At 41.9% G+C, this 27,102-nt stretch overlaps 1 protein-coding gene across 14 annotated transcripts in view; it reads left to right on the plus strand.

Moving 5' to 3' along the window:
• The window catches only part of DEPDC5 (DEP domain containing 5, GATOR1 subcomplex subunit), a 65,425-nt gene that overhangs the window by 12,677 nt on the left and 25,646 nt on the right, over positions 1-27,102 (plus strand). For 7 of the 14 annotated variants that reach the window (XM_073312467.1, XM_073312466.1, XM_073312479.2 and 4 more), the window contains 20 exons: positions 709-781; positions 1,655-1,758; positions 2,137-2,211; positions 2,922-3,056; positions 3,720-3,781; positions 3,882-3,955; positions 5,879-5,948; positions 6,432-6,468; positions 7,243-7,363; positions 8,587-8,810; positions 11,034-11,237; positions 11,911-12,046; positions 13,955-14,052; positions 17,640-17,705; positions 19,301-19,484; positions 20,834-20,994; positions 22,164-22,281; positions 22,447-22,614; positions 23,687-23,906; positions 24,818-24,951. In XM_073312467.1, coding sequence (XP_073168568.1) covers positions 709-781; positions 1,655-1,758; positions 2,137-2,211; positions 2,922-3,056; positions 3,720-3,781; positions 3,882-3,955; positions 5,879-5,948; positions 6,432-6,468; positions 7,243-7,363; positions 8,587-8,810; positions 11,034-11,237; positions 11,911-12,046; positions 13,955-14,052; positions 17,640-17,705; positions 19,301-19,484; positions 20,834-20,994; positions 22,164-22,281; positions 22,447-22,614; positions 23,687-23,906; positions 24,818-24,951 — 2,464 coding nt within the window. The remainder of the gene's footprint in view (positions 1-708; positions 782-1,654; positions 1,759-2,136; positions 2,212-2,921; positions 3,057-3,719; positions 3,782-3,881; positions 3,956-5,878; positions 5,949-6,431; positions 6,469-7,242; positions 7,364-8,586; positions 8,811-11,033; positions 11,238-11,910; positions 12,047-13,954; positions 14,053-17,639; positions 17,706-19,300; positions 19,485-20,833; positions 20,995-22,163; positions 22,282-22,446; positions 22,615-23,686; positions 23,907-24,817; positions 24,952-27,102) is intronic. The other 7 variants (XM_073312470.1, XM_073312475.1, XM_073312469.1 and 4 more) reach the window with 4 other exon arrangements.

The following is a 27,102-nucleotide window of genomic DNA, read 5'->3' on the forward strand; positions in this document are numbered from 1 at the left end:
TTGGAAAAGCTACGCCCATACGTTTGGGGACGGCGTTTCCACCTGCAAACTGACCATGCTGCGCTACAGTGGCTTCATACCACCAAGGGAAATAACAAAAAACTTATTTGGTGGAGTTTAGCTCTCCAAGATTTTGATTTCGACATCCAACACATCTCAGGAGCTTCTAACAAAGTGGCTGATGCACTCTCCCGTGAAAGTTTCCCAGAATCAACTGGTTAAAATCGTCCTTGAGATGTGGAAAATATTGTTAATCTTTATACAGTTGGTAGTATATTTAGAGGTGCATGTGTCTTATTAACTCTGTTTTCTCCTAGAGCTCCAGGAAGAAATCACAGCCAGTGTTTTCACCCTATCTGTGATTTAGGGGGCGTGTCATAAAAATAAAGGGAAGGTGAAACCCTTTGAAAAGCAAAACCCTTTCACCTGTAAAGGGTTTTGCCTCTGGCCAGGAGGGATTTTCCCTTTATTTTTATGACAAGAGCATATATGCAAATTGTCCCCAAAGTACTCACTCTTGTAGAAAGACCCCTGTGACTTCATTTTTAAACCAAATTTAATATTGTCAGAGAGATCTGAAGTTTTTCTTACAGATTTAGATGTGCTCTAGCAATAACTTCCCTTGGCTAAAAAGGGGAGTAAGCCTTTGGGACCCCCTTCAGATTTCTGAATGAACCATCTTCATCCTTGCTTTCCTCTCCATTTCAGATGAGTTTCCTGAGATATACCGTGCCTCAATTCGGCAGGATCACGAGGGAAGATTTTATGAAGATTTCTACAAGTATATTTTCCCCTGTGACTGTTTTGTGTTTTAGGGGATATTTTTGAACAAACACATATGTAATTCTTATTAATGAGACCCATTTCTTGCTAGAATACATCACAAGGGCAAGATCTTAGCACAATGAGAGACACCCCTCTCTGAGTCCTCGCATATTGACCAGTTCTCCCTACACTCACATTTGCTGAATTGTCTTTCTGAGTGGATGGTACACAACACAGTCATACTGCTGCTTAGTTATAGAAATCAGTGACAAACTTCAGAGGCTTTAGGGCTTTCTCTGTAGTGCTGATGGTAGCATTTTATGTAAGACTTGGCTGTCTTTAGAATTTTTACTTTTTTGAGTAGCCAAAGGACAGGTGAACCCTTTGTGGGTTGCCAGTGCTGAAACTTTGATTATATTTCCAGTTAAGTTCTGTGTCTACTGATCAGGATGGGATATGGTTATTGAAGCTTTCGCCAGCTGGTAAAGTTGGTCCAGCTTGGAATGCCAGTTCCTCCTTTAAAAAGAAATGATGCTTTTCCATATTAAACATAGAACATGTTACTATATTTCTGTCCTACATGTAGGCTATAATGTAAGATCTTGTATAAGCCATAGATTGTAAGGTCTTCAGGGCAGGGACCTTGCCTGCCTTGATGTTTGTACAGCACCTGGCACATTGTGGGTACGAATGGATACCAATACACATAATAAGATGTGTGGTAGCTATCTCACCTTGGAGACAGAGTTGCAGAAGTATTCACTCTCTTCTCTATCATTCATTTCCTCAAGCTGTAGCTTGTGCATCCTTCTCTGCCTCTTAAAACTTCATCTGAGAAGCCTCGTGCTCTCCTTCCTTCCATGGTTCTCAAAAGTTGTGTTCCTTTCAGGGTTGTAGTTCAGAATGAGAGACGAGAAGAGTGGACGTCCTTGCTTGTGACCATTAAAAAACTTTTTATTCAGTACCCGGTGCTGGTGCGACTGGAGCAGGCAGGTAGGGAGATCTTCCTTAGGTGTTTTGGGGGTTTTTTTCCCCGGGGGGAAGACAGGGAGTGGTGGTTTTTTTAAGTGAAACTTAGCTGCAAAGCTTCTAGCTCTCCGTCTAGCAACACTCTACACTGAGGTTGCCTGTTCCAATGCTTATGCCACAAATGACAGTCTTGCTGCCTCCAGTTTCTTGTGGCTCTGTCTGAGGTGGCCTAGGAAGTGCAGGTTGTGATTCTGCATAGGGGAGAGGTGTGGGAATAACTCTGAAGTATAGGAAGTGTCCATTTGTCTGCCTATATTAAAAATGAAAATTTACTAAATAAATTTAATAATTTAATAAAATAATAATTTAATAAAAAATTACTTCTTTCAATCTCTTGTCCAGATGGCTTCCCCCCAGGGTATAATTCTACCTCAGCACAAGGGAACTACCTGGAGGCCATAAATCTTTCATTCAATGGTGAGTAATGAAGCATAAATTTGTGCAAAGTACAGAGAGGTGGGACCACAGAGAGTTACAGCCAATAGCTTTCTGTGGAGTGCTGCTTGCCTAACACTAACCTGTGAAAGCAAGGAGGGGAAAACTATTTAAGTTGTCACTTCTTTCATTCAACAGTAACTAGTCTGTATCTATTTCAGTGAGAACTGATATTAAAGATGAAAGATCTGAAGCTGGACAGTTTAGGTTCTTGGAACAAACTGCAAAGCTGTGTCTGCATTAAATATTTAATTTTCCTTTGTCTAAATGTGTATTGGTGTGGCTTCTATACATCAGAGTCCTCCAGTCACCATAATGCAGTGGCTTTATTTTTTTGTAAAGAGGCATATCATACTATTTGATCCTGTTGTTCACTGTCATTGACATCTTGTGTAAGTGGCAGTAAAGCAAACTCTAGCTGACAGGACAGGCACCCATGTATATAGATGCCTACACCCATCATCTGTGCCCTTCTGCGTAACTCTACTGCCAATCTACCATGTCTTTGAAAATCAGGGTGCAAACATTTTTGGTCATGGCCTTGTAGGCACTAACTGGCTGCACTCCTGTGTTTGGGGAAGGTTGCTTCCTAGCACCATCAGTAGTGAGTTTATTTCTTGAGCGCTTATGAAAACTTTAACATAATTTTATTTTAAAATATGTCTGTTCCTTGATTCTGATTTATCTCATAGTGTTTGACAAGCATTACATAAACCGAAACTTTGACCGGACTGGACAGATGTCTGTGGTTATCACACCTGGGGTGGGTGTGTTTGAAGTGGACCGTCTCCTCATGATCCTGACCAAACAGCGCATGATAGATAATGGTAAAATAGTTTTCATAACGAACTGGCAATGTTTTACAACCTCCATGTATGCAAACAACCTTAGCTCTCCAAAAGTCACCATCACAAAGTCCTGTATCCATCTCAATGATTGTTTATAGCTGGAAGACTTATTTCCATATTAAGTGCAATAATGGGCTGATTTTTAGGGGTCCTAAGCACTTGCAGCTCCAGTTAGTTTCACTGGGATTTGTGAGTGCTCAGCACTTCTTAAAATCAGGCCATGAGGAACTTTCTGTTGAAAGACAATTTTATCTGATATGCATTTGTCATGGGGGAAACTTTTCCTATCTCCCTTCCTGCATGCTGTATAGGTAAACCACAGCAATAACAACATCTGGGCACACCTATGCTCTCCATCATTTTTTGGCATTGCAGATCACTGTTGTGGAAGCAAATCCATTGTGTTAAAGATTAGATGAGAAAGAGCAGCCTGCTTATAAAGAAGGCTGCTTCTGCTTCTCAGTAGTTAATGCAAAGAAAGCATGGGATCATTAGCAGTTTATTGTAATCAGATTTAAAAATTTGGTTCAAATACAGCAGATTTATGTAACTTTAACTCAGACTTGTGTCCTGTTTGGATTAGGCCAGCAGCAACAGTTCTGGATAATATGTGGCTTGACCCCTTCATTTCTTTGTTTTCAGGGATTGGTGTAGATTTAGTGTGCATGGGGGAGCAACCACTGCATGCTGTTCCGCTCTTCAAGGTAACAGAATCTTGGCTCCCCTGAAAGTGCTGCTTATTATGAGACTAGTTGGACAAAACTCACAGTGATTATTGCACCTGTGAACTCTCTCTTCTTTTAGCTGCACAATCGCAGTGGTCCTGGAGATTCTCGCTTAGGAGATGACTACAATATTCCACACTGGATAAACCATAGGTAGGTGTGTTGTTAGGGTTATAGGTAAATATCAGCTAGTGCTGAGCCTTCATGCTGCATGTTCTTCTTCTCCACTGACCTGCTGAAGTCTTCATTTCATTCCATGTTGTTAGTTTCTATGCATTGTGATAGGGTCGGGCCAGACAGCTACAGAAGAGTAATAGAAGGCAGATATATTAGCCCCAGGCTAAGTAGGTCCCTTTTCCCTGGGTAAGGTAATGGGGAGGGTTCCAGAACAATCAGGAACCTTCTGGAGACCATTAAGACAGACAGGCTGATTAGAACACCTGCAGTCAATCAAGAAGCTGCTAGCATCAAGTAAGGCAGGCTAATCAGGGCACCTGGGTTTTAAAAAGGAGCTCACTTCAGTTTGTGGTGTGCGTGTGAGGAGCTGGGAGCAAGAGGCACTACGAGCTGAGAGTGAGAATGTGGACTGTTGGAGGACTGAGGGGTAGAAGCATTATCAGACACCAGGAGGAAGATCCTATGGTGAGGATAAAGAAGGTGTTGGAAGGAGGCCATGGGGAAGTAGCTCAGGGAGTTGTAGCTGTTGCACAGCTGTTCCAGGAGGCACTCTAGACAGCTGCATTCCACAGGGCCCTGGGCTGGAACCTGGAGTAGAGGGCAGGCCCAGGTTCCCCACGAATCCTCCCAACTCCTGGTCAGACACAGGAGGAGTTGACCTGGACTGTGCGTTCAGAAAAACGGCCAAGCTGAGGGCTGCCGTGAAGCTCCAAGGCGAGCAAATCTGCCAAGAAGCGCAAGACCCACCAAGGTAGGGGAGGAACTTTGTCACAGCATGCAAAGCACAAGTAAAGCAAAGTGCATACATACAAAATTTTGAAGGTTATAGAGCAACTTGTAAAGGAAGGAGTCTTGCTCTGAGGCTCCATGTCCAGCAGACTCATTTCTGTCTTTGAAGTTTGCTTGGGCAAATGCAGGAAGTTATGGAAATCAGAATGGACTAGTCAGATCACTTCTACCAACTCAGGAGTAAATCCTGAATAAGCTGTTACGGGTAAGGAAAATGGGTCTGAAGTGGGTAAAGACTGGAGCAAGTATATGATCCTAGTGAAACACTGAGACCTATAAGTGTGATGTTCTCAACCACCAGGCCATGGTATAGTTATATTTCATTATTTCAAGTATCTTTTTGTTAAGTACTCTGACCGTATTCTCTGTTTTCATAAGAGGCTGGGCCAGAGGTTGAATTATCCCCCCTTCCTCTCCCCCCCCCCCCCCACACGTGCACACATTCAACAATATCAATATAGCTGCTGCTAGTAGAGGCAAGTTTCCTCTTCATGTCTCTGCATGCCTGGGTGTCTTGATCACTCACACAGATTGCTCATATTCTGTCCTTCCAAATAGATTGATCTTCTCATCAGTTCTTTGCCTTATATGAAAGAGTGCTCTAGGATTTCTCATCTGAATCTTTTCTTACGGCAAGATGCACATTATCGCAAATAGTTGACTGGTTGCAAATTCAGATGGGAGCAGCTTATAAACAATTATGGTGAGATCATTAGGGGCTAAGTAAATTAGGGAGAGAGTCACCAATGGCACGTAGCATCACATCTTGCAAAAGTTAATGGACGTGAACAATTTTCTGGAGAAAGAGGAAGGAAATGAGAGAGTTCAATTGTTAGATTATTGAGGTGAACTGTGGGTTAAGTTGCATTTGAGAGTCTAAGGCCGGGGCCTTTATAGATTCCAACTTTTTCTTGAACTAAAGTGCTTTTGTAACCATCTATCCGAATCTTTCCTGATGTCTACTTCATCTCTTTTCCAGAAAGAGCCTGGCTCAAAATTCTTCCCTTTTCCCAGTCTGTACCGGCAGAAAATAAACGAAACTCAACACTTTTATTTAAAATGCCTATTTCCTAAAAGTTAACTAAACAAGCTTATGTTTTTCCTTTCCAGTTTCTACACATCCAAAAGCCAGCTCCTATGTAACAGCTTCACCCCACGGATTAAACTGGCAGGAAGGAAGGTAGGCTGGTTGCTGGGATCTCTTCCTGTCATCTGGACAAACTGTTGCCTCCTTAGCTGAGGCATGGTGTTCAGTGCTTATCTTTTCCACAGTCCATACTAATTCAGTTGTGACCTAAAGGAACCCCTGTCTTCTTATCGTTCAAAAATACTTGTAATTCTTTTTGGTGCCAGGCATCAAAGCCCGCTACTAGCTCTGTCATAATTATTACATAATTATTACATTAGAAAGCCTCCGTCTGTCTTGGGAGGGAGAAGGGACACTGGGGAGGAGGAGGAAAAATGTCTCTGGGGGTTGTGACTGGGTATCAAACTTCTGCATCACTGAGATGGTCTGGCTGCCTGATTTGAGTCAGCAGAATAAACCCTGCAGTCTGATACCAAGTATTAAGTCTGACACTCCATCACTGTGGGGTCAAATTTCCTTAGTACATGCTAACCTGTTTTATTTTCTTTATCACATTTCCTGTGTCTGCTCCTCCAGTTGCTGACAGAGAAAGTGAAAAATGGTCGAGACCCCTGTGAGTAATTCAGTACTGGAATGACCCAGTTGATTTAAAAAAACAATAAATGGCTCTAACAAGCCAATGACACTGCAATGAAACCACTATTGATGGGATTGAAAAGGGGATAATTGTGGCAAAAGGCAGAAAACAAGACTCATGTGTCCTGGGATGCTGGTATAGGTGTCTAATCTGACTTCCTGGTATGTGATCAATGGGGTAGGTTCTTAGCCCTGACTGCTTGTCAATGGCTAGAGGAGATAGTGTCAAGTTGATTTATAGGCCTTGGCCCTCTAGCAGTGTGGCTCGTGGGAAGGATGGGCCTTGACTGCCGTGGTCGAGTGCTGGCAATGCCGTATATACAGAATTACATAATCTCTGGGTTTTCATACTTCAGTACCACCTTTTTTCAGGAATGTGCATATGAACAGAAGGGGTAATTATTTTGTCCTTACACAAGAGGTCTTCTGCAAACTTGCACGTCCTGATTTGGAGGTGGTCACAACACCTCATAGAAATAGGAAGACTTGTCTGCGAATGACTGAATGTAAGGGAGGAGTTAATAGTGAGTCTAAATTGCTGATTCCTAGGTGATTGCTTTCCCAGTTGAGCTAATAGATCTGGTTCAGTTGTTCTATACACAAGACTCTTCTATGCGGTTCCTTACCATATATTTGGGGACAATTCCTTGTCTCTGAAGTGATAGCTGGCTGCTTATAATTTGTCCAGCAATCTCAGAGCTTAAACAGTAATTATAAATGAGACTCCAGAATTAAATGTTCTGTGTTCCAGCATTAGGGGCTCCTAAAGATGCTGAGAATGCCCTTCCCATTCAAGTTGATTATGATGGCTATGATGCCCAAGTGTTCAGACTGCCTGGCCCATCCCGAGCCCAGCGCTGTACCACTTTCAGGTAAGACGCTTTCAAGCAAACTGATTCTGGTTCAGCTTCACCACTTCTGTGTGTTTGCTGTTGTATAAAATGCTCTTGGGAAAGATGGGGAAGGCTAAACACCAAGAGCTTAAAACTTGTCTGAGAATAGTGTTTAGAACTAATATTTTTTGCTGGTATCAGTGACCTTCCTGCTGGTGGCCTTCCCACCATACTACTGTGAAGCCACACTAATGCTATGGGGGCAAGTAAAAGGAATAACTATCAATATATTTCCATCCAATTTAAATTTTGCTTGCTTGTTCAAACAAATTATTGTAGCCATTTCTCCTTTTCCTGTGCTCCTGTCAGATTTTGCAAGCTAGGCATGGTTAGGCTGGTTTCATACTTGGATGACTTTTGAGGAACACATCGGAGTTGCTGGAAGTGGAAATGGTCATTCAGAGAGTGGTGCTCTGTCCTCTGAGATGATACCAAACAGAGTGGGTAGGGGGTGTAGAATCCCTGAACAACTGAAAGTGTTAATTTCTGGATGCAAATTGAAATAGAGCTATGACCATGGGGTCACTGAAACTTTGATAGGGTGTTCATCCTGATGTCCTGGCCAAATGCTTTTTTTGGCCAATTACATTCAATCTCCCTAAGTTCCAGGAGCAGTTTCACAAAAACGGGCCTAATGGGGCTGCTTCAGAGTGTCATCAGTTATATCTTTCCTTCAGGGCTTAGGAGGCATTATATAGGGGAGCTTTGTACACAAACATCTGCATACATGGATTCATTCCCTCATGTACTGAGCTGATCGAGTTCAGCTTGGAAAGATGCCAGTACCTTTTAAAGACCTTTAATTTAATTTTAAGGGCACTCTAGAACTCCCTGGGCAGTCTGGTTTTCTAGCTGTGTAGGGCTGGGACTGGTTCCTTCCAAATTCTGTCAATGCCATGGGTGGCTGCAGAACTGTGGGAGGTGCTGAGCAGGCTCCCTTTGGAGCACTGCTGCCTAGCTAGGAGATTTCTAGTGTTCGGTATCCTATGTTGTTGGATAACTATTTAATATGCTAGCTAGGGAAGGCAAATGTGCCATTGCACTCATATATTCAAAGATGGTGACACTAACCCTTTACCACTGGGCTTGGATTCAGCTATCAGTCTACAGGTTCCTGGATAAGTGGGAAGCTGTTGGATCCTCTTGATTTGCCCAGGAAGTGGGATTTCACTTCAGTGCTATTGAACCTATGTATCCTTCAGTAGGTCTGCGAGGGAGAGAGAGAGCCGCACCAGGAAGAGCTCTAGCTCTTATGATGTCTCGTCCAGCCCTTCTGTGCAGAGCCGCAGCCTGCTCCCAGAGGAGGTGAGGAGCCAAGCTTCCGATGACAGCTCCCTGGGAAAGATCTCCAACATCTTGATGATCCCACGGCCTCATTTGCACCAATACGAAGTCAGCAGCTCCTTGGGCTACACCAGCACCCGAGGTCAGACTGAGGCACGAATGGAGATGGGGAAGTCCCTTTGCTGTGCCCATTGGTTGTGGGGTAGGAAGAGAGAGGTCTTGAGTTCATGTCAGTCACTTCCAGAGCAACACAGAGGGGGAAATTTTCGCATCAGCATTCCTGTTACAGCTTTGGAAATGTGTTTATCAGCAATGCACACCTCTGCGCTCAGTACTGTCTCTCCCTTTATACTTGTCCAGTTCCCTTGTGTGTTCTTATTGGCTCACCCTGTATAGGCACTGACACTGATCTGCCCAGTTTCCTTCGCTGTTAACATCTTCCTTTAAGAGATCTGTATTCTTCTGTGACCCCTCCTACCTTTGGATCCTCTGCAATATGGATATGTGCAACTGATGTTCCATTTTCCAAGCCACTTATGAATCTGTATAATAGAATTGCTCTCAGCAGTGGGTCCTGTGGGACCCCCTTTATAACTCCTCTCCATGAGGATTTACTGTCATTAACTATAACTTTCTGGTTATAGTTTCTGATCCTTCCTCCTGCCAGCTAACAGAGCCATTTTGCCATGTTAGCACTGGTGCCTGCCCTTTTTATTAATTTCATTCACTGACAGCATGTGGTACCTTCTCCTAAGCCCTGCTGAAATCTAGGTAAATTGCACTCTGTCCACCTTTCACCGGTACTTTGATGCTCTTTAGAAGAAATCAGTCTGATTTTTTTTTTTTCACTCAATCTGCTCTTAATGAAGGCTGCTTGTGCTTTCCTTTTCACTGCGGTCTTGCCATCTCATCTGACACCAGTATCTGCCCTGTGAAAGGAGTTGGACATGCTGGCCTGTAACTGCCGACTGTCCTATTAAAAATGTACTACTGCTTTTGTTGCTTAAGTTCTCCAGTACTTTCCCTATATCAAGCAATGTATAAATCAAGATGATTGTATTTCAGATATTGCTTTACTTTTTAAGGAGACCATCTGGGGGACTGGGCTGAGGAAGGGGGTCAAAGACTTTTTCCCCATTTCTACCACTGACCAACTATGTGACCTTAGGCAAGTCACTTCCCCTCTGAGTCTGTTTACCCACTGTAAACTGGGGATAATTGATACTTACCTTTTGTAATGTACTTCATCATCTATAGGTGGAAAGTGTTCTATAAGAGCCAGATAGCTATCATTGGGCTCTTAAGAGTTCTGCAGTAGAGCCCATCTCCTCCTACTGATGGATGTCAGTGTATGTCATCTTCTGTAATCTGGAAACTATCCCTCTTGCCTCACTACAGGAGTGTCTGCCCCATATGGGTACGGTCTTAAGCCTCTTCTTTCCCCTTCACATTTTTTGCTATAACTATGCCCAGGATGTACTCTATTAGCTCTTCCATTTCTGTTTCTGTCACACCTGTTTTCTTCTTTAATTGGATCTTTTGTTTTACGGCTTTTGGGAACTCTGTTTCGTTATTGAATATCCTCTTTCATTGTTGTTTGCAGTTTCCTCTGCACTGCACACTTTTATTGCCTTGAGTTTCCTCTTGCATAGTCTGGACCTTTTTGTATTCTTAACTTCTTCACTGACTTTCTCTTAGGTGCCCTGTTTGCCTTTGTCTAAGACACTTCTTCTGTGTTCTCCAATCCTCAACACTTCCTTCTCCTGCATACTTCATTTCTTTCCTTCATTTACACTTAATTCTAAATAAATGCTTTTGTGCTGTGCATCAGATAGTAGTGACTTAATTGAGCTCACCAAGATCTTGTATCCAGTGGTGAAAGCATGCTCTAGTTTAATGATTCCTGCCACTTCTTTCAATGGTTGAAACTGCCCATTTTTTAAAAAATGGAGTACTTAGATCTCCCCTTTGTCCCATCTCTTATAACTTCACTGCAGTTGCTCTCTTTAAATTTCTGCTTCATCATCAATATTTTGTTATAACTTGTCAGGAATGTCTAGAGTTCTGGGTGAGAACCCCCTGTTTATTACTGAAAAACAGGAAGAAATAACAGTTCTTCATGGCTTGTTTAAAAATTGCTTCCTCTCTGGCTTTCCTACTTTAATGCTTTTAAATTCAGAAAATCCTGGTTCTGTCTTGTCTGGACTCCGATTTATAGTGTAATTTCTGGATTAGTGCCGTCTGCCTCCTTCAGCCTCCCTCTGCCCGTCCCCACTTGTCCTAGTGGCTCTTATTTTACTAAGTAGTGTACCTTCTTTTGTGTGGCTCGTTCGGTCTTCTGTTAACTGAAAATTGTGTTTTGCAGATGTCCTTGAGAATATGCTAGAGTCACAGCAACGAGACTCCAGTGCACCAGGGAGGTTTCATGTAGGCAGTGCAGAATCCATGCTGCACATTCGTCCTGGGGGGTATACACCACAGCGGGCATTAATAAATCCCTTTGCGCCATCCCGCATGCCCATGAAACTCACATCCAATAGGAGGCGTTGGATGCACACGTTTCCTGTGGGTGAGTCTTTGTTATAGTATGTTTTTTTGAAACTGTCAAAGCTTTTGAGCTTTAACATGGGGAGGGCACCCCTCTAGATAAGCTGGCAGAGTGAACTGTTCTGGTTTTCTGAGGTAGAGTGCAGCACAATGGGGACTGAGCCAAGAACTGACACAACCTGATGCCCTATTGTCTCTTGGGAATGTTGTCATCTGCTGGTGTCTTCAGTGCTTGAATATCATGGAGCAAGTTTGTGGAAGACGGAGGATATGGAAGCCCAGAGTTCTCCTTTTTTGTTGTCTGCAGCAGATGGGAATTTCTGGTGGCCTTTACTAGACAGGAGATTCTGGAGGGGCTGTGACTGAGCTCAATAAGCGAATTATTATGGAAGTGCACACCTTTATGTTCCAGGTTTGAGATTCAAATTATGAACTATGCGCAGCTTTCCTTGAGTCTTGTAAAAAGGCCTTCCAAAAAGTATGTCTATGTATTTTAGAACGGGAATCTTCAGTACTTCATTTGATACCTCCTGCAGATTGAGAGGACTGTGTCTTACAAAATTTCTAAGGGGCATTTTAGTGCTCCGTATCTATTAGTGGTGCTTCTGCTGTGGAGAAGGAGTTGGGGGTGAATTGGGGAAAACTAACGCAACAGGAGAAGATTGGGTGAGACTGATAAATATATAATTGGATAGGTCCATCAGGAGAAGCAATCCAGATCCACCACCAAACTCGTCAGAACATGGCAGAAATGCAGGGCAACGGGCAGCGGGATCTGACGCACTCCTCTGCTGAGCTGCTGGAGCTAGCCTACCATGAGGCAACTGGCAGGTAAGGCCATCACCCAAGTAAAGAAATTGATCTGAGTTTCAAAAAAAAATGTGTCAAAGGCTAGCCACGTGTGGGATAAAGAAAATAAAGGTTCAGGACATACATATTTTGTAGCATGCAGCACCAGCGCTGTGTGCGTATGCCACAATTATTATGGTCAGGCATAAGGCCCCAGGAGCAAGCATGGGAAATAGGGTTTATTTTCGCTCAGTTCATTCATACTTAGGTTACTTCTTGCTGGCTCTCTGAGACCCACAATCATGCCAGTGTATCGCCCCTGGGATCATCCAAGAAATGGCCATGGCAGGTGCCCCAGGCCTTCAGTAACTGCCTTACTTCTTGGTGCAGGGAAGCAGTTGCTATCTCAAAAGCGGTAACTTGCCATTCCAGAGAAGTATATTTTGAGCATAAGGAAGAGCTTTGCCTTATAGTACTGTTAAGCAATTTCAGCCCTCTTTTTCCCCACTACTGAGACCTGGTGAGAAATAACACCGTGTTTGACAGGATAGGGAAATGTGAAAAATGCCAGGCAAGAGCTGGACTGACTGTAAGAATGGCTACCTGTTCTTCAATTAAAGTTTTCTGTTTACCTACAAATCTCATTCAATGCACCAAACAGTATTGGGAGATTACACAGACCTGCAGTATCAGCATAGTCACTGCATCTTGCCCCCTGCGAGAGCTAAATCATTCATTAGTCACTATGTATATGATTTTTTTTTTTTAAAAGTTATTTTGGAAGTTAGCCTAGATCTAGTGATGGGTCTATCTGCTGAGCTGCACAGTTATCCTCCCACACTCCTCCCACGAAGGTATTCCCTTACTAGCTTTTTAGCTACATCTCTATTAACAAGGTCTTTATTATTTTCTGTATCCATGTTTTTCACTTTTTTCTCATTTAAAGTTTTTTTTTAATGTTCAGTAACTTAATCACTTTAGAATTGTCATTAACTTAATCTCTTTCCTCCGTCATTAACTTTAATGGGTCTGTTTCCTTTCAAGCATTACTTTCTCTTATGTCTTTGTAAAAGTCCTTATTGTTCCCCTTTCATCTCTTGGCTGATATTAACTTTTACTTTTTGCTGCTCTGTCATTTCACTTCAAGCCCTAGCTGTGATTGACCCTCCTTTTTTTTGGTTTCCTCTCCCTTCTCTATTTCCAGTACAGGGTTGTTTCACTCTCCAATCTTTTAAGCAGTTTTTCAGGAAGTCACACTGGTTAATTCTTCTTCTTTGCAATTTTCTTTTCAAGACAAGTTTTTGTCTCACCTTTAAACAATGTTGTCTTTTACGATTCTCTAGCCTCCTCCCACTTACAATGGATATTAATGTTCCCATTACACTACACTTACCAAGTTTTAGTTCTCAAATTTTGCTTTTTAAAAAAGAAATCTATTCATTTGAAGCTTTTCCTTATATGTTAAATTTATGATCACTAACATCAGGCTTTCCTACTCATACATTCTCAGTTGGTTCCTCCCTATTGAACATAAATAGATCCATGGTAGATTTGGATCTGGTTGGAATTTCCATTTTTTAAAGTTGGACCTGTGCATAACATGGGAATCTTCTTCATCCTTGTTTAGCTGTATTTGTCTCCTAGTGGATGCATGGGTAGCTAGTCATCCATGAAATCCATTATCCTGTGAGAAGACAGTATAGGTCACTGCCATAGATTGGGTACCAAATTATAGGGACCAATATTCTGCGTTGGTACAGAATCTCCTAAGATCCTTCCAGGCCTGTCCTGATCCCTGTGTGTCATATGGAGCATTGATTCACCAAAGGCTGAGCTTAGACCCCAGGTTGCTTTTGCATCTAAATTTTGATTAAAAGACTTGACCTAACTCTGAGAGGGGGTATTGTTTCTCTGTAATGAACCAATTTGTCAGCATCTTGTTCTCTCCAGGCACATCACTTCTCGTTGTCCAGGTGACAGCATCTCCTTCCTGAGCTTCGGTGGAATGAATGAGTTTTCAGGCAGTTTGGTCAGCACTAATGGTGCAGGTAATAAACAGTCAACAGAGCAGGCTTGGGGATTTTAAATAGAAGTATGAAAGGACTGGTGATATGGAACTACCAGAGGATGCTATGTAAGAGGATAACAGTCAGAAAGTAACAGAGCTAGGACCCATGGAACATGGATGGGTCCAGGAGCTGTAGGGTACAGGTGATGAATAACACTAAGCACTTAATAGTTCCAAACTAATATATAACTGTACATTGAGAAATTAATGTCCATTATCCCCTCTTATTGTTTTGTATCTGTCTTTCCGCTCCTCTAGTTACATTTTATAAATTTCTTTGTATAGAAAAGATGTCTATTGTTTGTTCTTAACAAATACGCTTTTACAATGTGTTCAGTTGAAAGTAAGATAATCTGTTCCATTAACGCAAAATCTGGTGTCCAGACATGGGGGGGGGGAAAAAATGGAGCAAAATTTTCTCTAATGCTCCATGGTGTGCTTTACTGTGCTATACTATATTGGGTGTTCCCCTTCTTGGGTTAAAGCAAAATGAATCTGAATATGTATTAAAATATCTGAGTTGCTTGTTTGAGATGATTCCATCTTTCTAATAATTCTCAGAGAATAAAGTCTGTGGTAATTAGTAGTGAGCTGTAGGCTTCAAGAGAAGTTGTAAATAGGGTTTTCCATTTTGAACTGTAGGTGCTGGGTTGGTAGCTTTTTACAGCCTTTAAGGCCTAGATCCAACAAAACAGTTAAGCATGTGCCTATTTTAAAACAAGATTACATAATGTGATTAATTGCTTTTTTGGATTTGGGCCTGTGTGAACAATTGGATGAGAATCTGTACTTGTGGAAATAAGATGCACTTTTAAACACTAAATTGCAGATTATTAGGAGTGTCTCTCTTATACTGAGACCCCAGTTACTGAAAATTTCTTCTGAATCTCTTAAAGCCAGTAAAACAAATTCGCCAAACTAAGCGTTCTGTTGCAGTAACTGTCTGTTTGTGGCCTAACTTTTCAAAGTATCATCTACTACAGGGGTAGGCAACCTATGGCACACATGCCAAAGATGGCACACGTGCTGTTTTTCAGGGGCACTTGCACTGCCTGGGTCCTGGCCACCGGTCCGGGGGGCTCTGCATTTTAATTTAATTTTAAATGAAGCTTCTTAAACATTTTAAAAACCTTATTTACTTTACATACAACAATAGTTTAGTTCTATATTATAGACTTATAGAAAGAGACCTTCTAAAAATGTTAAAATGTATTACTGGTACATGAAACCTTAAATTAGAGTGAATAAATGAAGACTTGGTACACCACTTCTGAAAGGTTGCTGACCCCGATCTACTATTGAGATGAAACGTGATAAATGGTAGAATTTTCCAACACTTCGAATGGAGTATTTTAGACTCCCCTTGTTCTCTTCTTCTTTCTAATTTCACGGGTTAATTTTGAGTTTTTGCCTTCCAATGTACAGTTATGATTTTTGCACTTATTACACACATCCCTCCACACAATACAGTGTCTGAAACAATTTGCTAGCAAACTTACTGCCAATAACATTTGTTTGCATCTATAATTGTGTGGAAATCCGTATCAGTTAACTAGTCACTGTAAAGTTATTTCTATTTCATGTCCTTCCCTGGGTTTCATTTGAACATGGTTAATATTCTTACCTTACTTTTATATCTTCCAAGTTGATTTAATTTTTTTGTTTTGGTAGTTGTTGGATTGCACCTCAAATACTGTATATAATTTGTGCAACATGAATGCACGGAATATATAATTTTTCCTAGTAATAAAAATGTTTTCCTTCTTCAACTGTATTGTTTTGAGAAGCCTCATAACCTCTGTAACAGCCACTACATATGTGATTTGTAGGCAAAATTATGTCTATAGTTATCATGCTTCTTAAAAGTCCCTATTAGCATCTCTTCATAACTGAACTCTCTAATGAGCTGAAGCCACTACTGCACGGCTGTGTCTCCAGCCTATATCTTTCCATTTCCTATGGCATGAGCCATCTATGATTCAGAACAGATCTTTCCAACACATCAGGGCATCATTCTCCTGCCTACAGTATAGTTCATCCAGGTATTGCAACATGTGCCTCTTTAGTAAAAAATTACCCCAACTATTTACATTGGCATTCAACATGTTATCTGTATTGTCCAGCAGATGCCAGATGGCAGTTTAGAGAAAACAAGTCTTACTGCATTTTCCTAAGTGGATGGCGGATGTCATTAATGGGTTTGACGTAAGATTAATGGCAACTTGTCCTTGCCTCCTCTTCTGATTTCCTGCCATCATCATGGAATCAAAAACCCATCTGTTCTTACAGTAATTGCTATATAATGTAGAGAACATGATTTTCTTGGATATTCACTCATTGGATAAAATAGTGGGTTCCAACTTTATAAAATCAGCCCCTGTGAATATTTAGAAACTGTGCCAAGTATGTGTTCTCCAACTTAGCTGAACTGTAAATCCATTTCATATCTTTAACATGATAGTTAAGATGTTAAACACAAAGGTTTAAACTCTGCAGTCAGTTGCATTAGTATAAATCCATAGTAACTCAGTTTAACTCAATGTTAGTTTTGATTAAGTCTAGCACAGAGGAAAATTTGGCTCAAAATCTGAAAATGCCCACAAGAGTTGTAATTTTTCCCTCTTGATCATGGGTAATTGTCTCTTTTCCCCTTTATGTGAGAATGGTGCAGACAAGTACAGTTTATATATTGAAAAATAATGAATGAATGTCCATATTTTCAGCACCTTGATTACTTTTATTATCCACCAATATTCTCCACTTAAAAATATTTTAGCAGGGTTTTTTTTTTGTTTTTTCCCCCCCGATATAATCTATTGCAATAATCCTTAGCAGCTTATTGCTTTCCAAATTTCCAGCTCAGTAAGTGCTAAGGCAGCCAGGTAGAGCTATACTGGCTGAATCCAAAGGACCGTCTGTGTGGTTTTTTTTCTCAGAAAGCCATGTACACTGGTAGTCTGTGTCTAAAACATCTGGGCTACCTTGAATCCCCATAATCTATTCTGATAAATTATTTGAACGCTGTAGTAAATCTTATTTTTCCTCTTTTGCTATATAAATATTTCTGTTGCAGTTTCCATTGTTTGTTTTTACTAACTTTAGCATCTTCCTCGATACATTCTATATGTATTAATTCTTCTCACTTTTTTCCCTTAAGTAAGAAAAAAATCTAACCAGAAACATCCTGCTTGTTCAAAAAAAGTGCCCAATTTAGGAAAAAATGGATTAGCCTTTAAATATAAAATCTAGAGGCTAGCAAGCTAAATAATTACGAGTAACTCTCAATTATTTTGTATTGCAAGCGTTTATAAAGGTGCCCATCACCGTGGTATCCATTTTAGTACTGGACCACTTTAATTGAATTTAAAGATGGTGGCTTTGTATGTGTTGGCTGTATTTACATATTTTATGTTATGCGGTGCCCTGAATATCTTGGGGGTGGGGAGAGGCATTATATAATTACTTAGAGCTTTACACACATTTGTCTGAATTTCTCTTGGAGGGAAGAGGAATGAATGTTATGCACAAATGATTATTTGTAATAAAATACATGTCTGCCTCTCATAGGGATGAACCTCAGAACGCAGAACAAAGATTCATTGGAAGATGCTGTTTCAACCTCTCTGGATCCAAGTAAGCGGGAGGGGAGGGTTGGGCAGGAGGCCTGTGTAAACATGGGCTGGGGTGTGTACATGTGCAAAGGCATTAGGGGGTTGGTGAGCAAGGAGTTGGGAGTCTAATTTTTAAGTGTAGACCAGGCCTCAATAGACTGATATAGCTATGTTGCTAAGGGCTGTGAAAAACGTCATGCCCTAAGCGATGTAGTTAGGTTGACCTAACCCTCTCTGTAAAGAGGGCTAGGTCAACAGAAGAATTCTCCTATTGACCTAATTACCACCTCTCGGAGAGAGTTTTCCATCAGTGTAGTTAATCTAACTTCACTGATGGAAAAACCGCTTCCGTTGATGCAGTATTAAACTACAGCACTGCAGCTGTAGTGTAGTTATGCCCTGACTATGTGGCAGCAGTCGGGTTTACATTCTGCTTCCCTGTCATTGTCCGTGGCTCTCCGTAGAGCCCTTATATACTATGGCTTTACTTGTTCCTGTCTAAGAATTCATTAAATCAATAGCTGTATCATTTCCTAAATTCATCCTCTGCCCATAATTTTTACATAAAGAGGTTAAGAGGCTGTTGGACTCTCCTGTGTCTGCTCCTGAACCATAAAGGTTCTGTTTGGTGCCAGCTGGACAATATAATGAGAGAACAGGAAGGCCAGCATTTTATGTACGAGATACCCTTTACTGACGCTTACATGCTTCTATCTATTACAAGAGTATGGGCATGGCTCTGCTTCAGAGAACATTTCTTGCAACAGTCTGTCTTGTATCAGTTCCTTGCAACAATATTTCCCCCCTCATTAATGTTAAAATAAAATGTTTAAGGTAAAGCGAAACAGTTTTGTCAATGAGATCTGTGCAACAATGATTTTTGTAACAGTAATCACCAAGAGCTCTTAGGGCAGGTTGATTCAGGCATCCCTGGACAGATGATTGATGTAGATTATTTGATGTTGAATTATCTGTGTTTTTAGATCTCCAGAATCTTACAATAGCAGTCGAAATTTAAAGGGGTGTGGGGGGAAAGCAGGTTACAAGATACTATTTTTCCTTTCTTCCCACCTCTTCTGGCTGTCTTCTATTTTTATAACTGTAGAAATGTTCTCTTTTCTGCTGTTGTATGCTACCTATTCCAGAAACAGGCTGTCATTCTTTCCCTCACCAACCTCTCCTACAATCATCCAGGAGGAGGAGCTGGTCTGATTTGCTTGTCCAGACTTGGAATGTTGATTTTTTTTCTTTTATATGTTTAATAATATGAAATTGCACTTGATCTGCAGTAACCTCAGCAGCTATTTCAGCTCTAGCTTACAATCAACAGATAATTTAAGGTATTAACTTTGAATCCCATTTGCATGATGGGATTGAATTAGCATGTGCACTGCATTGTTTAACAAACTGTGTCTTTCTCTCCCTCCCCTTTTCTCTCTTACTTGCCTTCTTTCCCTCCCCATCCAACCCACTGGTGACTTTCATTCATATCTTACACTTATCTTTCTTTCCAACTTTCCTCTGTTCACACATCCGTCTTCTCCCTCCCCACCCCTAATTTTTCATGTGTGATCACACGTGCCCCCATTGTCTGCTCCCCATGATGCAACGAGGCAGTTCTGACACTGTCTGCTCCCCCCGTAGTGCCAGGCTTCTGTTGTACAGTTGGGGTGGACTGGAAATCTCTCACTACTCCGGCATGCCTTCCTCTCACCACGGACTACTTCCCAGACCGCCAGAGCTTGCAGAATGACTACACTGAGGGCTGCTATGACCTGCTCCCAGAAGCCGACATTGACAGGTTTGTGCCAACACTTCCTCTAGTACACTCTCTGGCATTGAACTGAAAGGTTCCAGGTAATCCCAGGCAGGGATAATCTGGTGGAAGATGAACATTTTGTGCCTTTCGTACAATATATAGAGTTGCCAACATGGTTGGCAGTGGAATAGATAGCCTTTCTCTCTAGATGACAGCTTTGCACCTTGTCCACTGGTAACATCTGTCCATTTTGCCTCCCTCTGGATGTTTGTTAGAAATTTAGTTTGGGTACAAAACTTGACATGGTTGTTTGTTTTAAAAAAAATACAACCCCCACATTTCTTGTGATAAATGTCCTGGAATACTGAGTATCTCTTAAAAAAATAAATAAATAAAAAAATAAAAAAAATACTGCTTCTCCATCCCCTTTCTAGAGATGCTTTGTTGGGAGAATTTTGGAAGGAACGTGGTGTGATAAACCAAAAGACACTCTGAGATTCTCTTGCAACTCTGCAGTAGCCACCAGACAGCAGAACACTCTTCCCAAAACCATGCGTCTTCCTTTCAACATCTCTGAAACTTCCCACCAACTGTGAAGTAACAAAACAGAGCTATGTTGGCTACTGCCCTGTTAGGGAGGAATAAAACCTCTCACATGAGAGACTGAAATCTTACACTTTAGGCACTTAGAAGGTATAATAAATGGCAGCATTAAAGTCAATTAATCTGCTTGGAGAAATGTCTGCCCCTCTAAGAGCAGGATACCAGTGTTCAGGAGAAGAAGGGGATAATAGGGGCTCTTGGCTACAGCACAGCACTGGGAGTGAGGGCTTCTGGGTTTTATTCTCAGCTCTCCTGCTCATTGGCAATGATGATCTTTTAATCTCTTTGTGCTTTAAATTGCCCCTTTCTGAGGAAGGAAAGTATTCTCCCCTTTTTAAAGGTGTTTGAGTTTTAATTCACGTTACTGAGCTGCTTTGTGACTTTCTGATGGAAAGTCTTATAGAAGTGAATATCATTGTGAATATATTTGCTAAATAGTACAAGTGCTGAAAAATACAACTGTCAGAAGTTTAACTTCTGCTGTTGTAAATAAATCTTGATGGTCAGAATACCTCTTATTCTCACTAGCTTCAAAATTGTTTGCAAAATGCCAGCTAATATTTGCAGACAATTTGGTCATATCCATCCCCATGAACTGTTGATAGAAGCGATAGAAATGCAACTGTCTTACATCCTGATCTTGCAAGTCGATCTGTGCAGGCACAAGGCTCCACCGGTGCAGATTCCATTGCAGTAATAGGGCCTCAACTGGGAAAAGTGGAAACAAGAGCAGGTGTGTGGTCAGTTCATTATGCTGATTGTTCTTGTGATTAACCCCTTGTGCTCAGGAGAGATGAGGAAGGTGTGCAGATGACAGCTCAACAAGTGTTTGAGGAGTTCATTTGTCAGCGTCTTATGCAAGGATATCAAATCATTGTGCATCCCAAACCACAGAAACCAACTACCACTGTACCACCCCCTCTGAGCAGCAGCCCCCTCTACAGCCGAGGTGAGCGTCACCTGCTTTGTAGCTCCTTTTCTCCACAATAAATTCTGTCCTGTCTTTCCTTCACTCCTCTTCCCCCAACAGCCTCCGCAGTCATCAGGAGTAAGAGCTGGTGGTAACCCTCCCTCTCAGTGTGACTCATTCTTTCTCTTCATGTTTTACTTTGTCTTCTGTGATTGGTTACTTGGAGGGAGAGATTTCCAGTTGTTTGTTTTAATAAAAAAAAAACAAACAACCCCCGTATTTCTTGTGATACATGTCCTGGAGTACTCCACTGCAGACAATGGAGAGTCAGCTGTGACTGCAGGAGATGGATATGGGGTTGTGGGAGGGAGGGGATTGCATAGTGTATCCAGGAGAGCAGTTCTGACCTCTATTTGGAGACTTATAAAAAATGGGCCCTGTACCCACTGGGGTTTGAAACATGTAGGTGAGCCAGTTTAACATAGTTCAGGCTAACACAGGTTTAAATAGTTTGCCTAGTCACTGTTGAACAGGTACAGCTATTTCTGAAACTTTTTTTTCTCTCCAGTTTTAGTCTAGAATAAGTCTTTTTTGAAACATGACTTAAAAATGGCTGTGTCCAGTCCAGAGTGGGCATGGTTAGCCAGAACTGTCTTAAAACCATGTTTCCGCTAATGCAGTTTAATAGCCAGTGTAGATGGGCTCTAGATTATGTGGGGGAATGCGGTCCCACTTCCCTGTGTTGGAATCACAGTCTAAGTGCAAGCTTTGATTTAAAATTTTGTTAATGATGGTGTCTTTTGGACAGAGTTAAAGTAAGGGGAGGCTTGAGGGAGGTGAATGTAGGAACTAGAACTATTACCCTTCTTGGTTTCGGGTGGGAAGCGGAGGCTTAAATGGTGAGACTCGTTTGGAAAAACAACACATTAAGGGGCTAGCTCCAGGAATGAAGCACAGAGAAGGATGGAAAATGATGTTGAAATTACCAGCCCATCAGTTAGGTGCACAACACTTCCTGCAGCATGTCTACTGCTGATCTTGCTGAGCAAGCCTTCCTCAGAGAAACAGTATTAAAGATGACGCTTGGTTTAAATTGTGTTTGGAAGCTCATTCATGGAATGTTACAGTATAGGTGCAGTTTGTGCAACAAAGCTGTGACTATTAACATAGGTTAATAGAAAGATGTTCTCTTTATGCATTACTTATAGGCCTTGTATCACGAAACCAACCTGAGGAGGAAGATCAGTATTGGCTGAGCATGGGCCGTACGTTCCACAAAGTCATCTTAAAGGACAAAATAATTACTGTCACTCGATACCTGCCCAAGTGAGTATCTCTCCACTCAAGTAAGTTAGCACCACCTGTCCAGTAGACTTGCTGTCTCCTCCTACCTGTACTTGCTTGGATGACTGTATTCCGTGCCTTCTATTACAAGGAGGAGCTGCCGTTGATAGTGCCAGGATTGGTGAGGCTAGCTTTGTCTTTTGTCAGGTATCCATATGAATCTGCTCAGATAAACTACACCTACAGCTTGTGCCCTTCGCACTCTGACTCTGAATTTGTCTCCTGCTGGGTCGAGTTCTCCCATGAGCGGCTGGAAGAGTACAAGTGGAATTACTTGGATCAGTATATCTGCTCCGCTGGCTCTGAAGACTTCAGGTGAGAGATCTCATTTTCCATCCTAATTGCTCTTTGTCCTATGCTTTTTTTGTTTTTTTGTTTTTTCTTTTTTCCTGTTGATCTACAATTGATCCAACATTTTTCTCCGTAAAGGCTTGAATACCTCTGATGACATGGTACTTGAGGGAGTGTTTGACCTGCTTTCATTGATATGCTATTAGCAGCTCTGTTAACTTATTTGAATTTTACATAGCACCATTTTTGCATTGCCTGATTTTGGTGCAAAGTCTCACGCATGCTGGTATTTGTGATCTATTTTTTACCCTCCTCCATTCCCCGGGCATGCAAAGAAATATGATGATGTTTTGTCATCCTTGGAGAGTTTCCCTGACTTCTCATTCATTTCTAGATACAATTCAAATTTTCCTTCCTTAGTTTTTAAAACCTTCTATGGACTTGTTCAAGTCACAGACCTTGCTTAACTCTACTCCATCCCTCTGTCTACTTTAAAACTGGCCTTCTCTTTGTCCCTTCACAGAGTATCCCCAAAGGTGATGAGCCCCTTTTCTTCTATATCGTCTATCCAGTGAACCCACCTCCTTGTATCTTTCCATCTCATTTCAAGTCTCAGCTGAAATCCTCTGTGCCTTAGCCTGTATATCTTAAATTTATTTTCCTTTGCTTTTTACAGTAAAAACTTGTTACGGCATTGCCTAATGGGTTACATTAAAAGTGAGGGTCCGTGTGACATTATCAACCTGGAAATTAGTTTTTCTGTACTGTGTTTCAACATGCTTGGTGCTAAATACCTCCCACTGACATTCATCCTACTGAATGCCCCATCACATGTAGGACATTTGATGCTTAATGGCACAGCCATGAGATCCATTAAAACCATGGATGCAAGCGAGTATTAACTCCGTTAATTAAAGTGGGAGTGCAGTGGGGACATGGTGATCTTTGCAGATGTAACTCAGGGATATTGTCATCTACATGTTGGACTCTAAGCAAGCTGGCACGCAGCTATGTTTTATAGAATCTCTCATTCACAGCTGTGATGTATGCTGTACCGTCTGCTTTTTTTATTTGTCCATTGTGTTCCTTCCTCCAGCCTTATTGAGTCACTGAAATTCTGGAGGACGCGCTTTCTGCTGCTCCCAGCCTGCATCAGTGCCACAAAGCGGATTACAGAAGGTGAAGCACACTGTGATGTGTATGGAGACAAGCCCCGTTCTGATGAAGAGGAATGGCAGCTCTTGGATGGCTTCATCCGGTTTGTGGAGGGTTTGAATCGCATTCGTCGGCGCCATCGATCAGACCGGATGATCAGGGTGAGTCACTGTTGTAACTAAACCTTAGTGGGGTGAGAGCCTGAATTTTTGAAGCATTTCTAGCCCTCTAGTGACCTTCCCAATTGACTGGCATTGCAGTAAGCGCTGCTGTACTGTACACTAAGCCTGTTGGCTGCATTGCTTTCTGCTCAGAGACAGTCTGTTGCTGAAACAAGACTGATATTTGGGAACCACCATCCACTGAAGGACTCTTGCACTGCTTTGTACTGTGGCAATGGTGAATGTGGGGGCATTGTGCATCCTGCTTCTAAGGGAATGATGCTTGGGAGATCCCTGTTCTCGATGGAATGGAACAATTTACTTTTCCGAACTGAGCAGGCCGAGTGCTGCACTCAGCAGCTCGAGTGGAGGAAGTGATACAGGTTGGTGGATCCGTTGTCTATAATTGTACTTTGAGAATCACCAAATGGCCAGTACTATTAGTTATTGTTTGCAAGTGTATGAAATTCACCCAAAGAGTCCTGTGCAGCTTCAGAAGTGTATAAGTGAAGGAGGGTATGTTTCGTAACTTTGCTAGTTCAGGGCAGTCTAATTATTTTTCCTGTCTTAGGTTTTATCTGAAAGGGGGAGAATGACCCACTTACCTATTTCAGAATAACTCGCTTGTGTGGAGATACTGTTCTGGAATAAATTCTGAAATAATTACTCCATTTTGTGAGCACAGTAATTATTCCAGAACAAAGTCACTTTTATTTTGGAAAAGTGTCCCTATGGGGAGCTATTCTGGAATTGCTATTCTAGTTAGTTTCCCCGTGTAGAGAAGCCCTTGCTCTTTTGTTAGGTGCTGTCTCCAAAATATTATCACTGTTATAAGGTCTGACTTTATTGTTGTTCAGCTGAACCTTGAAGACCTTGACTCATTGTTTCCTCTTCTGTTCCTTTTTGCTTAGAAAGGGGCTGCTATGAAAGGCTTGCAGTTGGCTGGCCCAATCTCCACTCACTCTCTGGAGCCTTCTGGGCCGCCTGTTGGGAAGAAGGGAACCTCTGCCCTCTCAGCCCTGTTGGAAATGGAAGCCAGTCAGAAGTGAGTCTCAACACTTAAGTTAATAAACACCCTTATCCCAGAGCACCCACCTGGCACGGGCTCAGCACATTGGGGAATTTATCATCAAACAAAGGGAACAGCTCAGATTTTGCTCCCTGAGAGGAGTTACGATGGTGGGGAAATGCCATTCCTTTCAGTAGGACTGGGTATGTTACATCTGTACAAGTGCAAGGGTAGCAAAGAGATAAGATTATATTAGTAGCTTACAAGATCATCACCATGGTACCTTGGTGCGTCACACATGAAACATGTTTGTACCACTTGCTATGGGCAGCAGTACTGTCCCTACCCCTGAATTAATCACCTGCCCACTATGAGCAAAATAAGGAAAGTGGAGAGAGTGGTAAGGAAGTGCCTTCGTTTAGATCCACCCAGCAAAGTCTTGGCTAAAAAGATGAGCCTTGCACCAGGCTCTGAAGGATGACCATCTCTGGCACTGACAGTTCAGAGGGAATGAGCTCCACGTTTGAGATCCTCCCCTCCAGCTGGTAGGATACAGCGCAGTCAGTATAGCATTACTTTGTACAGAATTGTTCATAAAACGTTTGGGGATATGGTTTGTAGCGTCCAGTGATATGTCATTAACATCCTTGAGTTATAACATCAGACGGTCTCTCAACTACACTCACATTCCAGTAATGGAGTTCATGTTCATGCTCGTTTATATCCATTAGCTATTGCATATCTCAAGGAGGTAACACATCACTGTTTCCTTTCTATTACTGTTCTGAGGGTATTAAACATCCGATGTAATGTGTGTGATGTATTAAGACTAAGCCAACAGGAAGGCTGTACCAATGTCAGTGCAAACAGAACTATTTCCAGATCGTTGCTGAAGACACCCTGCTTCCAATCCAGTTGTGCCCATCTAGGACTGACAGCAATAGCTCCTCAGATGATCTAGTCCATTGGAATGGTGTGTGGGAGAGAGGCAGTCTCTAAGCTAACCAGATCCCAAACTGTAGAGATCTTTATGGATTAAAACCAAGATCTTTAATGACACAACGAGTTTATTTTGAATCTCCTGATTAATGTTGTTAGAATATTCAAAATCTTCATTATGAACTAAAACACTTCAGAGGAGGTGGCAGGACAGTTACTTCAACTCAGGAAATATAACGTACAGGGAGGAAAGAGACTAAACAGGGAATCGCTGGTGTGATTCCAAATTCCACTTTGTGATCACACAAGAGTCTGCTTTGCTCTCAGTGCTGTGGGTGGATTTGAGAGTAAGTCCCATTATCACAGACATTCTAACTCCTTGTTAACGCCCACTCGTGCTAATCAGTTTTACACACACACTCGAATGCACCTTCCCACACGAGGAGAGAATTGATTCAAGTCCTTGAGCAGGTGACACCAGCAGGGAGATGAGTCTTGCAGAAGGATTTTTGAAGCCACAATTCATACACTGTAGGATACGCTGCTGGTTAATTATGTTTGCGCATTAGTTTTGTGAGCTTCCTTCCCTCTCTATTGGAATACCTTCAGTGTATTTGATTTTCTGATGCAAGACTAAAGCCTTATCCACACCTGAGATTTCAGCCACCAGTGTAGCTGCACTAATGCAAACCCTCTAGAATAGACATGTCTTGCACTGGTCCAATGTGATTGATATTGGTGCATCTTAGAAACTGAGCTACCTTGTTTTAAATCATGTCTACACTAAAGATTAGGTATGGGTGTGGATGCACTGGTAGCTAACAACTCAGTATAAGCAAGTTTCAAACCTCCTAGGGTATGTCTACACTACGAAATTAAGTCGAATTTATAGAAGTCGGTTTTGGAGAAAGCGTTTTTATACAGTCGATTGTGTGTCCCCCCCCACATAAATGCTCTAAGTGCATGTAGTTGGCAGAGTGTGTCCACAGTACCGAGGCAACCATCGACTTCCGGAGCGTTGCACTGTGGGTGGCTATCCCACAGTTCCCGCAGTCTCTGCTGCCCATTTGAATTCTGGGTAAAAAATCCCAGTGCCTGATGGGGCTAAAACATTGTCGCGGGTGGTTCTGGGTACATATCGTCAGGCCCCCCTTTCCTCCCTCCTTCCGTGAAAGCAAGGGCAGACAATCGTTTTGCGCCTTTTTTCTTGAGTTACCTGTGCAGACGCCATACCACGGCAAGCATGGA

This window comes from Lepidochelys kempii, chromosome 15 (genome assembly GCF_965140285.1).
Source record: "Lepidochelys kempii isolate rLepKem1 chromosome 15, rLepKem1.hap1, whole genome shotgun sequence".
In the NCBI taxonomy this organism is placed as follows: domain Eukaryota; kingdom Metazoa; phylum Chordata; order Testudines; family Cheloniidae; genus Lepidochelys; species Lepidochelys kempii.